This window comes from Mycetomoellerius zeteki, unplaced genomic scaffold (assembly GCF_001594055.1).
Source record: "Mycetomoellerius zeteki isolate Tzet28-1 unplaced genomic scaffold, Tzet1.0 scaffold111, whole genome shotgun sequence".
NCBI lineage: Eukaryota > Metazoa > Arthropoda > Insecta > Hymenoptera > Formicidae > Mycetomoellerius > Mycetomoellerius zeteki.
In genome coordinates, this window is record NW_017256029.1 from 576990 (window position 1) to 595359 (window position 18370).

The 18370-nt window shown below is 36.1% G+C and overlaps 1 protein-coding gene across 1 annotated transcript in view; it reads right to left on the reverse strand.

The window, feature by feature from the left end:
* The window catches only part of LOC108726502 (protein prickle), a 60355-nt gene extending 46706 nt beyond the window's left edge, over nt 1-13649 (reverse strand). Inside the window, exon 1 of the mRNA XM_018454116.1 lies at nt 13598-13649. Within this exon, the coding sequence (XP_018309618.1) occupies nt 13598-13641 (44 nt within the window). The 5' untranslated portion in view covers nt 13642-13649. The remainder of the gene's footprint in view (nt 1-13597) is intronic.
* Between the last annotated feature and the right edge of the window lie 4721 nt (nt 13650-18370).

Genomic DNA, 18370 nt, shown 5'->3' on the forward strand with positions numbered 1-18370 from the left:
CTACTGTTAAAGGCTTTCAAAGAGCGACTGACAAATTCATAACAGAAAGTGGAAAATGTAATCAAATATGTCGGTGCTAGATATGGCAAGAAATGTAAACATTTTTTTTCGATTTCTCTGAAACGGAGCAAAAACGAGCATATGTCTATAGGACTTTTTTTCTTAGTTTTTTACTCCTCTACACGCTCCCGAAGTTTTGCCATTTAATTTGGAAACACCCTGTATATACATATTCAATTTGAATTTAGCAATAAAATTATAAAATTTTCAAATTATGTAACCTACGAGATTCAGACCTTGACGTTAAAACGGTTGCATTCCATTAGGCGCCTGTTTCAATTCGCAAAGCAGATATACTATCGTTCACTTCGTTTACGATAATATTATCCTATTCATACGAAATTTTTCTAAGGAGAAACTGTTTTCTCAAATTGATCTTTAAAATATTCAAATTTTATTTGGTATGACGCTATGTGATAAATTTAAACAATTAACAATATTAGACAAAAAATTTTATAGGAGTAAATGTGAATACACAACAAGTATGTATAAGGAATAATAAAATTTATTATAATTAAAATTTCAATATAACTCTTTTTTTATAATTTTTTCATTTTTAATTACAATAATTTTCTTCAGTCTTGTTGTCGATCATGATATTTCGTTTTAAGTATAATTTTCACGTCTTTATTTTTAATGTAAAAATAGTCATGTTTAGAAATTAAAGAAATCTAATTAAATCGATTGATATTGTTAAATTACATATAAATCTCACTTCTTTTACTCATTAAACCACTATAGCTCTCCCTATCCAGATCTGTTTAGTTTTTTAAATAGAATTTTTACTGAAAAGCTTGAAGGAAATCGAACGCAACGGTTTGACTATAAAGTGCTTATAAATCTTATCATGTGAATGCTCTTCGATGGCGACGTGAGAATAAGGCATCAGGGGGACTCTGATTTGGTTAAGCAATTAAATTTGGATACTCCATCCCGACTACGTCCCAAAGGAAGACTTTTTACTCGGAAAACGATGCTGGGTCCACGAAATCGCGGGTAGATTCGCCCCGCAAACAGGATATGCGGGGGACAAGTTGCGGCGTTATCTGAAATTTAGAGCGCAGCCAGGGCGGAAATTGAGCCAAGGCCGTGGCTGGGCTTTCCTGCTTTACGCGGGATATATGTCGTAGCGTCATAAATTCAAGAGCTTTCGTTCGAATCACGGTAAGCTCTTTCGCTTTCTCTCTCTCTCTCTCCTTCTCGCTGGGTGAAAATCGAGTGAAAACTGCTCGTATCTCGTTACACTCGAATATGACTTTCAGTAATAGATGAAGCTTAAACCCTTTAATATTTATGTGCAGTTATCGGTGACAAAATAAATCAGTTATATATGAATCATAAAAGGGTATTAAAAATTTGTGATGTATTATTATTTCACAACTGATGCTACGTTCTAAAAAAAATTCTATTTACAAAATTTAATATTAATTATAAGAGAAATAAATTATAATTTATTTGTCTTATATTAAAAATCATAAGAGAAATTTTAATTATCTAGTATAATTTTTTATACATATACAGGAATAAATTGATGCTGTGTGTGTTATCACTTATGTCTATGAAAAATGTATATAAAATTTAGTTTATTTAAAAATTATATTATATTGATTAATTTTTACATTGAAAAATCATTTTCTTTTATAATAGCAATATATATATATATATATATACTGCAATTATATCATTGTACTTTGTATGGAATTTCTAGACATTATATTCATTAGAAGCGGTTTGCGATGTTTGCTGCGAAATGCAAGCGCGACCAAATACGAACGGTTCGTGGCAAGTGGCATTTAGTCGCGGATCGGGGGGAGCAATCTTGTGAAAGTGGCGCATATAAAGCGTAGTACCGGTATTATGCGTCGGCTTTCCGAAGCTTGAACGAACGATCTGTCTCGCCGCGACTATGCAGGGAGACAAAGAGAGGAAGAGAAAGGGAGAGAGACAAAAAAAGAGAGACAGAGGAGCGATACGGTTCGGTTTACAGCTCGAGGGCCTGGTTGTGGGGGCCGTAATATAGGGGCTCGAGCATTTAGCTTATCGTGACCGACTATCTACCGGTGGCATACGCTTACGTTGGGGCGCTTTCCCACCCCTGCAGGCGAGCTGCGTAACGCGCCTGTGGAGGAATGGGGGCGGCAGTGGTGGCGGTGGCGGCGGCGGTGAGCCCTTAAATCAGGCCGTAGCCTCCGGCGTAATGCGATGCGACGCAGCGCAATGTACGTTACGTCGGGATTTTCGGTCGAAGCGTTATCGCAACTGTCGAGTGTGAAAGAAGCGGTCCTAACCCGAAGATATATAAGACCGACAACGAATTAGGAAAGCGACACCACGATACGACAATCCTACAGACGTCAAGATCATCAGAAGCCAATTCACAGTTGTTACTAATGTCTTCATTCCGCTTATTAACGCGAGACTCGCGCGCTCACTGCGGATTCCGAGGATTTAGCGAGATGAAATCTGTAGCCCCGGAGGCGTACTACGTTAAGCCGTACTCGTCTTGCAGAGGAAGTGCAATTACACGAGTTTATCGTGACCGTTCGAAGATAGACCTTTATTTTAATAGGAAATCTTCCCATTAAATACGATTAACGGTGGCTCGTGTCTCATTAAATGGAATATAGAGTGCAATAAAATTGGCATGAAGGGGGTTGTCCGGAAAGTACGGCGTGAATCCCCGCTGTTATTACCAATATCTTTATTCGCATGTATGATACGTTTTACGTATCTGTCGTGATTCAATCTGTGTTTAAATGAGATGGAGTTCGCATAGCTGGGAGATACGTCATCGTATCATTACGTTGCTTTGCTTACTTTTACGCAAGAAGCGCAGTTACATAACTTATCGTTGTCACTCATTGTCGCTCGAGGATAACATCTTGTATTAATAGAATCTTTTGAAGTAGAGAACTGTAAGGTATGATAAAACTTAATAGAACTATTTAATACCCTTTTATAAATCTTTTTAAAAGTATCCCTGGAATTGCAGAAATTTTTCCGGTAAACAGTTCTTCAATCGCGCGATATTTCTACAGGATAAATAATATGAGAAGAGATTATAGTCATTTTAATATATGTGTGTTATCACATAACAAATCACGCTGAACACGTTTCTCGACACTGTTAATCCTCGAATATCCTAAATGAGCGCGCGGCTATTTGCGATGTGCAAACAGTAATTACGGCCGAATTCCTTGGCACGTGAATTAAACAGAATCGAACAAAAAAGGGGGCGAGAACAAAGAGAGCGGGAGAGAGCGAAAGAGCTGACGTGGCTCTTACGTTTACCTAAGAGTTGATCTGTTTTCCTAGGCCTATATCACGCTTCGTTTCCCGCCTACGAGATGTTCCCGTTTAATTAGAACAACCCATGACACCATACAATATTATCGATTTATCAAAAAGGAAACAAAAGCTTTACGATCATTCGCATGGTGTGTATCCGGAGACAAATTGGCTCTCTTGATCTCGACCCCGGTTTTTCTCTCGTCTTGACGAAAACGGATAAGGGTGAAAAGCCAGCATAAAATGACGGCAAATGCTTAAACGACAGTATAGTGATTTTTCACGGGCCACCCTTTACTCATTTGATGACGGGACCGAACCGTTCGTTCATTCCGTTCGTGTTCCCGGTTCCTCCTCCGCCGTTCGGACATCTCGACTACCCCTCGGGGCATTCAAAGGCAGCTGCTTACGGCGTACGTAAAATACGAGCAGCAAAGTATTACGAGCGCCACGTTCCACAACCGATCGATCGAACGCCGGATTGAATACGCGACATCGAATGGAAGTGGCGGAACGCATTAACGGACGAAGGGGGATCGTTGAAAGTGAGGCACTTCATTCAGCGATGTTGTTAGCGAGACCACCGCGTTAAGCATGAATTAAAAAAACGCCGGCGAGTAAACTTAATGAAGATTTTATGCTCAGGAGGTTGTAAATGTGTCATGCTTATCAGAATGCTATTGAGCTATTCAATTAAGTAGCGTTTAAAGCACCATGTATATACCTCAAGAAGTCATTTGCACGAATAATGAATGTGAAATAGAATAAATGACAATAAATAAATTAATGTTTATATGATAAACGTAATAAATTGCAATTTGTATAATTATACAATTTTAATTTTGTATTTCAAAATAATCGTTATTTCTTGAACGTTTTATATACATCATTCTAAAAAATATTTGCTTAACGTTTGATATTATTTATTTTACAGAAAATTTACACAAATATGAGAGAAAAAGAGAGATTTTCGTTTCTATTTTATTTTTATATTATTATGTTACATTTTTATTTTATTTTATATACATTATTTTCATATTTTTTATTTATCTTACTAAAAAATGACACATGAATCTGTAGCAAGCGGATGTAAAAAGATGAACGTCAAGAAAAAAAGGGGGAAGGTAACGTCAACATAGGTCGAATATATGGCGGATTTCGATGAGCACAGATAGGAGAAATGGCGATAAAGTCGAATTTAATAGAGAGTTCTCGTGCGAGCTTATGCTGTGTCGGTGCTGCGTGTAACCCCGAGACCTCTGACGTCGGCATATTGCATTATCGCCCGACTTATGGGATTCCATATTCAATATGGATAGCAGACTGAGAGGTCGGAAGGCTGAACGATCCTGGAACGATCTTCGAAGGTGAAGCGTATTTCAAACTCTACGGCTTCTTACGATTGGGAAAGGGCGACGGGCTCTACTTGCGAGAAGTATGGTATACTATATTACTTCGAGCGATATGACCCATACGTCAGTTCACGAAGGGACCCAGCAAACTTTTAAAGTGGGAGCGCATACTACCATCGACGCACTTTCTGCGAGTCTTTCCTATTTTACAATGTTTAATAGATTGCCCTGCGATTTACGGAGCGATTGTCGTAGCGGTGGTCGTTAATAATATATAAACGAATATATTTTATTTTATTTATATTTAATATTATATACATGCGAAATATCAATTAAGAAAAATAATCCTATTTTAAGGTTAAACGGATTTTATTGTTAGCGCTTAATAATATAGATGCAAATTTTTACAATTGCAATTTTTTCAATTTTATAAATTGTACGTCGATTTAGTTTGTCGAACTTGAAACGCAATCGCAAACTAAAACTGAAATTTAAATATATCAAATTAGATTTGTTATCGATTTTAAAAATACTAATAAGCATCTTAAAACCCTGTAAATAATTTATTGCGAAAAATCCATGAGCTATAATATTTTTTATAATAAATTATTTACAGGTTCTAAAGATGTTTATTAGCATCATTATTCAAATTGATAACAAATCTAATTTGAGATATTAATATTTCAGCTTCACTTTACGATTGTAAAGTTGTTTCATATTCAACAAATCAAACGCGTAGTTCATAAAATTAAAAAGATTTAATTGCAAAAAGGAGGGAGTCTAAAAACGGCCAAAATTGGCCTTAAATGGACACCATTAAAACCTATGCAGTTGTCATTTTGAAAGTCCGTACATTCATGGAATAATGGTTATTTATCCAGAAAAGCTTGGGAAACCTTCCAAAAATAATAAAATAGGTCGTTTAAACGCTCTGCAAAGAAACTCATTGTTTCTAATAAACGATGATAGATTTCAAAATTAATGGTGTGTTTACATTTAACACAAGTTGGATTATGAAATGCTATAAGAATACGCTACCAGGAAGATCTACAAATATACAGGGTATCCCATTTTAAATAATGCATTAAGATTCCTTGAAAACTATGGTAGATACGGAAAAATGTTTCAAACAAAAGTTGTTTGGTTCGGAGAGGGACATAAGAAAGTACCATTGATTTGACTTTGGGTGGCGTCGCCAAGGCCAGGTCAAGGTCACGTTGATTTTTTTAAATGGAACACTCTATTTTTCATTACATTTTCTTGTAGCTTACGAAAATGTAATGAAAAATAGAGTGTTCCATTTAAAAAAATCAACGTGACCTGGCCTTGGCGACGCCACCCAAAGTCAAATCAATGGTACTTTCTTATGTCCCTCTCCGAACCAAACAACTTTTGTTTGAAACATTTTTCCGTATCTACCATAGTTTTCAAGGAATCTTAATGCATTATTTAAAATGGGATACCCTGTATATTTGTAGATCCTCCTGGTAGCGTATTCTTATAGCATTTCATAATCTAACTTGTGTTAAATGTAAACACACCATTAATTTTGAAATCTATCATCGTTTATTAGAAACAATGAGTTTCTTTGCAGAGCGTTTAAACGACCTATTTTATTATTTTTGGAAGGTTTCCCAAGCTTTTCTGGATAAATAAGCATTATTCCATGAACGTACGGACTTTCAAAATGACAACTGCATAGGTTTTAATGGTGTTCATTCAGGGCCAATTTTGACCATTTTTAGACTCCCTCCTTTGCGCATTAGTATTATTAAATACTAATATCTATTTTGTGTGTGACCGAAAATAAGATTACTTTTCTTAATTGATTCATTTTCATCAGTCTAACATTGGATTATAATTATTGATGCGAAATATATTATACGTCGTGATTTTATCTTTATTTTTGGATCTTTATTTTGGATCTTTATTTTGGAATTAAACATCTTGATCACTAAAATAAATCTAGAATCGAGAAATAAAGTGCATAAAAGTTCATAAAAATGAAAGTATATGAAAATATAAGATCTGTTGTTTGTACTTGTAAAATCTATTACCTTTTAATGTTAATTTAAAACAAGATTTTATTGTTAAGTGAAAAGTTAAAGCATTTCAATAAAGTTAGAAAAAGTACAACTGCAAGAAAAAATGTGATTTTATATTATAGTATATGGTATAATAAGTGACATTTGTGATATCAGAAAAAAAGACAAATTAGATCGAAACGTGAGATAATATATTATGAAGACAAGAGAAGAAAAATGAAATAAATCTCGTGAGATTTGCAGGAATAGAAGTGCTATCGACTTGTAGTCGACGCCTGTAGCAAACCACTTCAACAGCTTCATGTACCACGGTTTGCCTGCACGCAGGAGCATCTTTTCTGTAATGTACACGATGTCCTAATAAAATATATATATATATTACGAATAAATAGTATCATATTATTTCAAAAATATTGGCAATAATATCTTCTTTGACAAAATTTCCTGCTATTTATATTCTAGTTTTTAATTCATGCTCTTAATTTATTATAATAAGCATATTTTCATTAAAAGTTTCGTTATCAGAAGTTATATGAATAAAATAAAAAACCATTATTCTATTTATATATCTACATAGTTAAAAATTATTTATATATTTACACAGTCAAAAATGATTCTATGTTCAATCGAATGTAATAATTATCTACTTCATTCTCTCTCTCTCTCTCTCTCTCTCGTCATGGATCTTCATTAAATAATAAAATAATATCCTTAAAAGAACTATAAAATATATGTAGTACAGTTCTTTTATAGCAATATAATCCGACATATATATTTATTATCCGACTCACGAACACAATCCATTCTGTTGTCTATTAAATAATCCGTAAAGGGGGTCCGTTTTGCTACTTGTAATCGGACACTTATTGCAGCCTACGCGTTTACCGATGCCACCGTATGCCGGCACAAATAAATAATACCAGCGACGGGAAGAAACAGATGCAAGTTAGAGAGAAAACAGAGCCGGCGGGTGTTTGTAGTATCTCTAACTGTCTTACTTTTGTGTCCTTAGTACGTGACTTTCAATCTCTCAGTGTTTTTCGATATTACATGCCCGTATATTCTGTCTTGACATATATTAGTTATTTATATATTTAAATTAATAGTCGCGCTTAATTTTATATATCGTTTCCTTACTTCAAAAATGACTTAAAAAAACGCATTTCCAAGTTATTACTATGAATGAATCAGATATTATTACCAAGAATGAATCAAATATTGCCTTATTAATTATCAAACTTGAACTAATTTAACATCGTACAAAATTATCAAAACATCACAACTCAAAAAGTTTAAAAATAAATCGTCAAAATTGTCACAATTCAAAATGGGTGGTTTTTAAGGGATTATGAAACAAAAATGATCCTGTTAAGAATATATTCTTTTTACTGATATTGTTTAATTAGTCAAAAATTTTCTGTCAAATTGAAAAATAGTCATTCCCGTTTTCGTAATTTTTGAGTTGTATCATTTTTGAAATAAAAGAGTGATATGTTAGAATAATACGTTTTTCTTATCGTTTCTCTTTTACAATAAACATTAAAGTTATTATACTTAACAAATTCAATTGTTAAACCTTTTCTTGATTTTACTTACTTTTAATCTTTTTCTTTATAGATCCATTCTTCATTCTTAAAGAAATTCTGAGATAGACATTTCGTAAATGGTCACGTCCTGGTCAGCTGAATACTCGCCGAAATTATACAAGAAACGTGCGTATGGTTCTGAAAGAACGTCGTCCGAGACGTCGATGAAGGCATGCGGCGTGGTATGGGGAAGGTGGACAAGGAAGGGTGGACTCTGTGGGGTTCCCATCCGCGCGTTATGGTCAACGCTCGCTATAATAAAACTATTCCTGTCGTGACTTACGCAACGGGGGTGGTGGTGGTGGGCAGGGAGGGTCCGAATCCCGTAGGATATAAATGCCGTTCGGGGTGTTTCCTTCACTGGACCGTGGTCGGCAGTCCGCCACTTCCTACACCTTCGCGTAGATTCAATCACGACCCCTCCGACTATACCGACGAAACTCGCGTCTCGAATACCAAGCGGACCTTCACTTCCCGGAATCCTCCCTCTACCCGCCCCTGGCATTAAAGCGCTCCGTCTTTTTTGATCGTGACGAGAATCGCGTTCCCCGCCCGGGAATTCACCTTGCGCTCGTTCGCCAGTCCACGATCTCGACAACCACGACATCGACAACGGATGAATTTCTTCGCTCGTTTTTGTCGGATCCGGTTAAACGTTGGAGAGCTCGCTTTAGAAATCGTGTGCCTTGAAGGTCGCACATTGAAAGAACTTTCCTATGTTGAATATAATAGTTACGCGAAACGTGACGCATAATTCAGATTACAACCGAAGAAGCAATCGATCAATTAGGTACATTGAATCAAATTAAATTAACTATCTAATTTTAATTTTTCATTGAACTTTTTTTTGAGCCTATAGGACCTAGATTGAGGCGAATCGACTACAAGTCGAAAGCACTTCTATCCTTGAAAGTCTCACGAGATTTATTTCATTTTTTGCAATTGCCTTTATAATATATTGTCCCATGTTTCGATCTGATATTCGTTATATTTTTTTATATCGTGTAATAAATAATGTTATTTATTACATATTATATATACCATAAGATTCGCATATTTTCTTGCAGTTGTGCCCTTTCTAACTTAATCAAAATAAAATTTTTTTTAATTATAAAAAAATATTTTAAAACAGTTTTCTAAGGCGATGAGTAATTTATAAGAGTGAGAATTAATACTTAAAACTGAAATGTGTAAATGTTTCACGATAATTTAAAAACGAAATGACGTATATCTTTATTGTACTTTTCTACTTTATTCTTATGCTATAGGGTAACTCCGGCAAATACGCCGCGCTGGGATTTACGCCGCAGAAGTCAGAAAAAATAGAAGGAGTGGGGGTAATTTTCCCGTAACTACTCTGTTACATGCCTTTATGTTATATTAGTATTGTGTTATGATTTCAGCTTCTTACTGTTAATATTAATGAATTTATTATGAGTTGAATCGATTTGTCACTGTAATAAGTAACGCCATCATAAGTTATAATCTACATAAAATGATTAATGTAGGACGTGTAAAAGACTTAGTGGTTATTTCGTGATACATACGTGTAGTGAAATAGTAAAGCATGTTTGTATTATTAAGCATGTTTGTATTATTTGTAAATTTTTCATGAGCCGTACATACCCCTTTTCCCCCTATGAGTAGCCATATATCCCACCCCTATGAGATATGCGGCAAAAATACAAGAGGTTTCAAAAAGTTTATTTTTTAATATGAAAAATAAATATTTCGGATTTCTAATATTTTTTTCATAGTAGTAGACAGTACAAAGTTTTCACTGATATAGTTCGTTTCCTATAAACATAGTAAATAATACTTAATAAATTAAGTTTTTGATAGGTGCGGCGTATATGTACCGGAGTTACCCTATCTTCTGCTATAAGATATCTTATGCTATAAGATATGTTTTATCTACGAGATAGTTAACATAAATCATACCCAGGACAATCTACCGGGGGTTATTAAACTAAAGTCCAAGTCCACAGGAGAAAAGTGGCGTCGAAAACCGGCGCTTCTACTTATCTAGGGGGAACAAAACCACTCGTTTGCACGCACATGTGTCTCTGTTCGCACACAGAAGCACGCACGCACTTAAACAAAGCCGATCGATTTTGCGCTCCGCGCACTTTGCTTTATCTCCTTTCTATCTCGGTCGGTCGTCATATTGTTCCTGCGGCTTCTTCGCCACGACTTAGTGAAGCCGTAGATCCAATAAGACGTTTTTTCTGCGAAGTTTTGGCCCGCGGCCGCTCAAGTTTCGATGGGAGTCTATCGTCTGAATACCAAGTATCTGGTCTCTCGTGCCTGAGGGAAGCGAGACAAGGGGATCAGGGCGAGATCAGCGGGTCCCTAGAGACGTTAGAAAAGAAAGCGATCGTCCGCAATTTTGAAAGCACCGGGAATTTTTATTGATATCAAACTTCTGCGTTGTTGTACGTTTTGAAATTTTAATGATAACGTACCTGCAAACATGTCAGGTGCATGCCAGTTTGCGAAACGATAAAACTCTTGGAGCATATATTGAAATTCTAAAAATATGTAAATAGAAAGTAACAAAAATTTAAAAGTATATACGTATTTAAAAATATATAAAAATATTAGATTAAATTAATTTTAAAAAATGTCAAGCTTAAACCATTTACAATTTTGTACAAATTCTTGCATTCATATATATTTGCATATCTAGCGATAATTACAAAATCGTAAAAGCTTAATATAGTAAGACAAATAATGCCTAATAATGATATTCTTTGATGTAAACTACTGTATACATTTTGTCGGAAACGATAAGAAACTCTTGGAGCAAGTCGCGAATTCTAAATCTTACGAAGCGATCGAGAGGATTAAGCGCGAAACGGCGTGAATTAATAGCTCGTTTTGACTTCATCTAAAGTTAAATTAAGATGGATTATCGAAATAATGGCGAGGGCCAAAAGCTGAACGAAGTAGCAGTGTACGCAGTAACGAAGGGTCTGTGTGCAAACGAGTTAATACGCATTATTCTCAACCGTGAGAGAACGCAAAATCTACGAACGCGCGCGAACGGGACATTAGTTTGCTGCTCGGAGGATTACCGGTAGCTGTATCTCGTCGTTAATCCTGATTTAGGGATTCCGATGCGCATCTCCTCGGCAAGAAACCTGTAAACGTATCGGTATAGCCAATAACGCCTCACCAGTAAGAGACGATTTAAATTATTGTGGAGGACGTTCTATAAAAGCGTTTTACGCTTTGTTTGATTTGCGAGATAATCAAGGAGATTCATAAGCAACTGCACGCTCGTATAATGCTATTAACCCGTATATTTAAAGGTTTATCAATGTATGTACAAACGATAAAGCTATGTAGGTATACCGATATGTAAATGTTTGAGAACACATTGATTTGTACGTGCATACGCAAATGTGAGTGGCGATGTGCACGAACTTGTAGATACGAATATATCTTGTATCCTTGAATACGCAGACAGTTTGAGCACGGATTTGCTTATCTGCGAACATCTAAATTTCCAAGAGCGTGGTTATCCGGAATTTATAGACGCGGAACTTTGTGTAAAGCTGTGAGCTCAGGACTGTGCGAATATATCTATAAATGAGTGCGTGTGTTGTATATATCTCTCTGCGTATCGCAACGCATAAATGTGCGAGTACCGAGATTTATGAATCTACATATATTACTCGCACGATGTACATACTCTTTGCGATAAAGTAGATAAATAATTAGTAGGAGCAGCTCATGGAGAAGTATAAGTTTCAAGCGGCTTTGATCCTACTTGGCAGTCGTTTGGCAGTTGCAAGGGCCAATTAAGACGGATCGGATACTCCGCGTTACCTTTGACAAGGGCACGGTAATCGAAACCGATGTCGACGAGGACCGTAGCACCAGAGAAGAACAGGATCGACGTCATCTTATCGGATTTCGAGGCTGTGTTAGTATCAGGTGCTTTAGAACTCCCACGCAGTTCACGATTTACGATCGGCGCATCGCATGTACCTAACAATAATACCGTCTGAAATTCCGAACTGCGAGCTTAGGGTTGTTTGACGTATATAAACGCCCGTCGACCGACGAAAAAGCGTTGGGCAATAAACAATGCCGGCATTTTCGCAACAGCATAACTGTCGATAGATATTACGAATATGGTTATGTACTTGATTTTTAACAAAAGAAATGTAAATAAAACAGAAAGAAACAAATTTTGGTTCTTATTGTGATTAATATAATTGCATATTACCATACTTATGATTATTACTGTTATGTAATGTTAGTAACTATAATAACTATATAGTTCTATCAAAAAAGTAATATAAAAATGATTATAAGTTATAATTAAATTATATTAAGTGTAACTATTTTTATGGTATAATAATAATAATTATCCCAAGTTATGCTATAACAATAATTATGCCAAGTTGGCACTGAAAATGTTTATAAATTATAATTATATTATACCATGAAAATAGTTACACTTACTATAATTTAACTATAACTTATAATCATTTTTACAAATACCAAAAACTTTTCTCTCATTGTCAATGAAAATATACAGAAACATTTTTTTGCTATGATTTATTTAAATATCAGTCCAATTATTAAATTAATTTATGATTTATTCTCGATATACATCATGCTTATCGCAAAGATTCTTACGTGATATGTGGGTTTTACTATTTATGAAAAGTTTATTTGTTACGAGAAATTTGAAGTCGCATCCAATACTGATAAAAGCGAAGAGAGAGAGAGACGCGTCTCGCATGTTTCGTTATCGATCGTTAGGATGAACACTCATCGGATAATGGGCGCTCTATACTTATTGTCAAAAAAAGATATATAGTGATAGCAATTATATAGATATGACAATTATACAAGTTTTATATGTAGAATTAATGTATACACACAGTTGAATAAATCATTTTATAATTATTGCAACTATAAAATAGTTATGCAACTGTGTCAATATTAATCTATGTATAATATTTATATAGTTATCATTTATATAATTGCTATCAAACTATATTTTTCTATATTGCTTTCATTTCTTCAAAAATAGATTATACTACAATAGTGTATAAGCTATTTGAAGGAACATAAAAGATCTCATTGTAGAATTAAAGTCTGAAATATACATTGCCAATGGCGATAGGTATTCGATAGGAAGTGTATTTATTAATGTGAAATTCAAAGTCGTATCTAATGCTGATAGAAGCGAGAAAAGAAATGTCATTTTGCACGAGCTACGCCATTGGATTCGCGGGAGATTTACCTCACGTTGGCGAATCCGATGCGGGAGCGTTGTATGTTCGTCATCCGCCATCGCAGCTGTTCGCCGATGGTGTAATAAGGTCCTTGTGAGAAGCGACGCATCCTTTCGACGCGCTGGATCTTCTTCCTTGCGATATCTCGTGTTCAATTGAAGTCTCAGAGAAACCAACGTGAGCGATGACGCAAGGGTGACGAACGCCATGATCCAAGGGTTTGCAACCCCGTGGCGGCACCCACCCTTCGACTCCGCGTCACGGCGACACTTCCATACGAACCAATATTATTGTTGTCGGGTGATATAGGAGCGTCAGAACGCACTTGATGCACATTGCGATCGAGTTTGCGCGTTGCTGGTGGCAGGAGGAAACGATCAACTATGACATGTGCGGATTTGTGGACACGTGAATCGTAGATACATAGATTTATGGATATACGGATCGTAGACGCGTAAATTTATCGCCGGGTCTGTACCACAAAGGTACAAGCGCGTCAATTGTAAGATTTATTATATTCACTCTCTCGCGTAGATTGTCGAAGCATGGATTTGTGAATGGATTTACGTGCAGCGACTCGTGAATTCACAAATTAAGTCCAACATTTGTAAATTAAGATGCACTTGTGGATATGTAACACCTACGTAGATATATGAGTTTATGCAACGCGCAAGCTCGTGGATACAGAATTCTAAAATGAAGTTCTACATTTCTCGGAGAGGAATAGAGAATGAATAGGAAGGGTGCGCGGATTAGTCGATGTGCAAATTTACCAACATACGCGTTTATACATGCAAAGCGAGACGAAATGTACATAAACGCGCGTGCCACGTTTGAGTGACGCGCGCGCCGCGAATTTTTCGAGAAACGCACAAACCGATTACACTCCGTACTTTTATTTTTCTCTTTTTTTTGGTACCGTCCAAGACGTACGACCACCGAGGTGAACGGGTAAGCGTCGAGCGAAATACTAGTGTCGGCCGATATCGGGGGTGCAGTCGTAAGGGCGCGCCCCTCGTTATAAGCCCCCTGTAAGCTACAGCCCGCTCGCGAGCGCGTGTATATGTACACGCGTGTACACATACCATGTCCATGAAGGGCTCTCCCCCGACCTGCCGTTGCCTGTGTTACGGCCACAGCTCGTCCTCCCTGTCGCGGCTATGACTAATAAGAACTAGAAGACCGTGTCACACGATACGGTCTTATCACACGTTAAACGATGCGAACCAAGCGTGCTATTTCTAACCTCGCAAGAGAGTAGCCAAAGACAATTCTTTAAAATTTTTTGAAAAACTGATTGTAAATTAAACATTTCTCTGAAACTAGATTGTTACAATCAGTCAACTTATGATGAATTCTTTCAATTTATTTCAATGTCAAAACGATTTTGAACAAATTGCAAAAAATCTAATATACAATTATAATGAATAAGCAAATTTAAAATAATAAATAAATAAAAGTTTACTCTCTAAATCTGAATCAATGGATAATCACTGATATCAATGCCAAGCATGCTACTGATAATCAGTGAATTAAATGTGAGATTCCTAACCTAGCTAATCTTTATTATGTGATCTAACTAATCTTGTTTTAGTGCTTAAATTCAATGAATATGAGATTGAAATGAACGTACAAAAATATCAGTATTTTAGTTATATAATGCTCAAACATACTTTCTTTTTTAGTTGAATTTCATTAATTATCAGTGCCAAGTATGTCACTGGGTAATTAGTGACTATCCACTGATTGAGATTTAGAGAGTAAAAGGTGCTACTCTTGATATTTAAGCTCAATTATTTATTGCTCTTGTCTTACACTGCTCACAACATAAGAAATAAAAATCTATTATTCTAATTCGTAATTAAATATTCATGTCATCAATATAAAAATTTGTATAAATTTAAAGATATTATACCTAAATGAAAACGAATCCACAAATATAAAAGAAGTTTTGAGGACTCGACACTCACATATCAATGCAGTCAATAAGATGTCAAAAATAAAATAATTAAGTATATCTATATAAAACAATTTTATGTTAATGTCACATCAAATCCACGAAACATAAATCTGTTTTCATTTAATTTTTCACAGGTTTCGTATATACCGAAGTTGAAGAAAACGCGGTATCGCAATCGGTGTTGCAGCAACCTCAGTAACATTGGGCGCAACCCCACCGACTTTCACCCTTTATCCCTTTCTACGCCGCTTAGATGGCCCATCTTGCATCGCCCTAGCATTTTCCTCTCGCAGGCGTGCGAGCGACATCATCGTACGCGTCGCGTTTTTATCGCGCGCACCATATGCACGATATATATATTCTAACCCTCAGAATGGTTACTACATCAAATTTTCTCCTAGAGGAAAAGAGAACCCCATGTGTCACATGATCGTCGTAGAACGTTCGGATGTGTGTAAAACGCGAATCTCGATTCGCGTCGCGTCCCACAGTGCTCACGAATGATCCTTCAGAGGAAAGTGTCGCGGGTGGCATTGTGTTCGATTCCACCGAAATTGCCTCTCGTTCCGCCAGAACGAGGAAGAGATATTGAAGCTATGCGTGATAATTTACATTTTCAAAGAGCTCTGCATTTTTTGTGTTATGTTACTTACAGAATATTTAACAATACGCTGAGAGAAAAATGATATTTTTACGAAAAGAAAATTTTGCTCAAGTATTCAAAAATTTAGCTGAATACCGAGAGAGATCTTTGAAAATAATTTTATTAAATCATCAAAATAATTACGTAGAATGCTCAAACTGATTGCTAGAATGTCAAACTTCTTGCAGCATTGCTCATCATGTGTGTTCGAATTTCTTACATAATTGTTTTGATGGTCCAACCAAATTATTTTTAGACCTATATCTATTTAAATTTTTATAGATACTTCAGCAAAATCGTTTTCTTCGTGCTTAAATCCCCTTGCTGGATTAATTTTTTTTTATCCCTTTAATGACAACTGAATATGAAAAGAAATGTACAGTTTTGCTAAAATATCTAAATATTTAGCTAGATACAGATCTAAAAATAATTTTGTTGGACAAAATAATTATATAAAATGCTTAAGAGTTGATGTTGCAATAAATTGTAATGTTTTATCAACAGTATACTTTGAGCGTCCTACGTAATTACTTTGATAATTTAAACAAAATTATTTCAAATTTGTACGTGGCTAACTTTTTAGATACTTCAGCAAAACCGTTCTTTTATGACAATAAGAGCTAACAAAAAATAATATCAAATTAGGTATGAAAAGCTTTAAATGATGCAAGAAATTCTTTACTGTTACTACATGACATGTGTTTTATCACTCATTAACGCGTTAGTGCGCACGGAAAAGAACATGGTGCGTTAATTATGGTGTGTACGACTTCGTTCCTCAGATTTTTTTCGCTCATGAATACTAAAGTTAGCTACAGGAACTTCGCATTTTACGGCAATTACGTATATTACAGCATATGCGTGTCACATAATTCCCCCACCCTGTAATTCCAACAGTCCAAGCATCACGCGCACCCCTCGTGAAGTTTCGACAACGTTATTTTTTTTTCGTCAAACATCACAAGTGTCAGCGAAACGTCCGAAAGCAATGAATAGCAGAAAAACGGATGACATGGGACAATGCGATAAGCGTGAAAAAGCGCGAGTCGACCGACAGGAACGTTGATTTGTAAATGGTGTTGCAGGTGAATCTCTCGTGGCACTTTCGTCGGAATTAGCAGCTGCGATGACAGAGAGAAAGGGAGAGACGAGCTAGACAGATCGATGGCTATTCCGCCTGAACGTGATTACCACGAGAATTCTGGGAAACTCGATGTGAAAACGAAAGTAGAGACGAGGAGAGAATAACTGTGGTTGGGCTGAATAAATAAATCAAATATTACCATCGTGTCGTAATTAATGATGGAAAAATTTGATAAAAGGGATGACAGATAATGTGAAAGAAAATAAAAGAAATTCTTTTGCAAAGAGATACATACGAGTGAAAGAAACATGAGATGACGTCACGAAATTAAAACTGAAGAGTTTGGTTACATTAATTGGAATTCTAATGGAAAATGAACAAATCGTTTTCTGGTTAAATCTATTAGTCGAGATAACCAGATGTCCAATTATGATAATTAGAATTTTGATTGATATCATCCGAATATGCTGGTTTATTTATTTTCAATGAGAAATTTTTTTCAATGCAAAAAAGAGATTGTAACTATAAAAAGTCGATGTATCAGAAGGTGATATGAAAGGAAGGTAATAAGTAACGACAACGAGGGAGTAAACATTCCGCTAGAATTGTGGAAACAAGACGGGTACCGGACTCGTAGAAAATGAGGTAACGAGAAGAGGAAATTCGCTGAGCGAAGGGAAGGTCCGAGGAGATATCTGACGAGGGGTCGAACGAAAGGGCAGAGGGCTGGAAGAAAAATCACGTCAAATATTTGTTCTCGCGCAATGCCGGGCCCAGCGTCGTCGAGAAAAATCGGCGAATCAAGAGAAACTCTCGCCCGGTGACAGCGAGAGAATCTTATTCGAGACGAAAACATGCGAGAGGGGACGCTCTCACCCAATCTTATGATTTTGTTATTTGCAGCAGCCCTCGCGCCCTCAACGATGTACGAAATAGGATATCTCCTGATGTTGCGAGTTGACGATCAAACGCGTCACGGATTCGTGCATCCACAAATTTAAGCGTTTGCTAAACTCAAACATTGTCAACTGGGGATTAAAATCGGCAGGATAGTCGCCTAAGGCTATGGAGTTAATCCCCTGTATTATGTAATT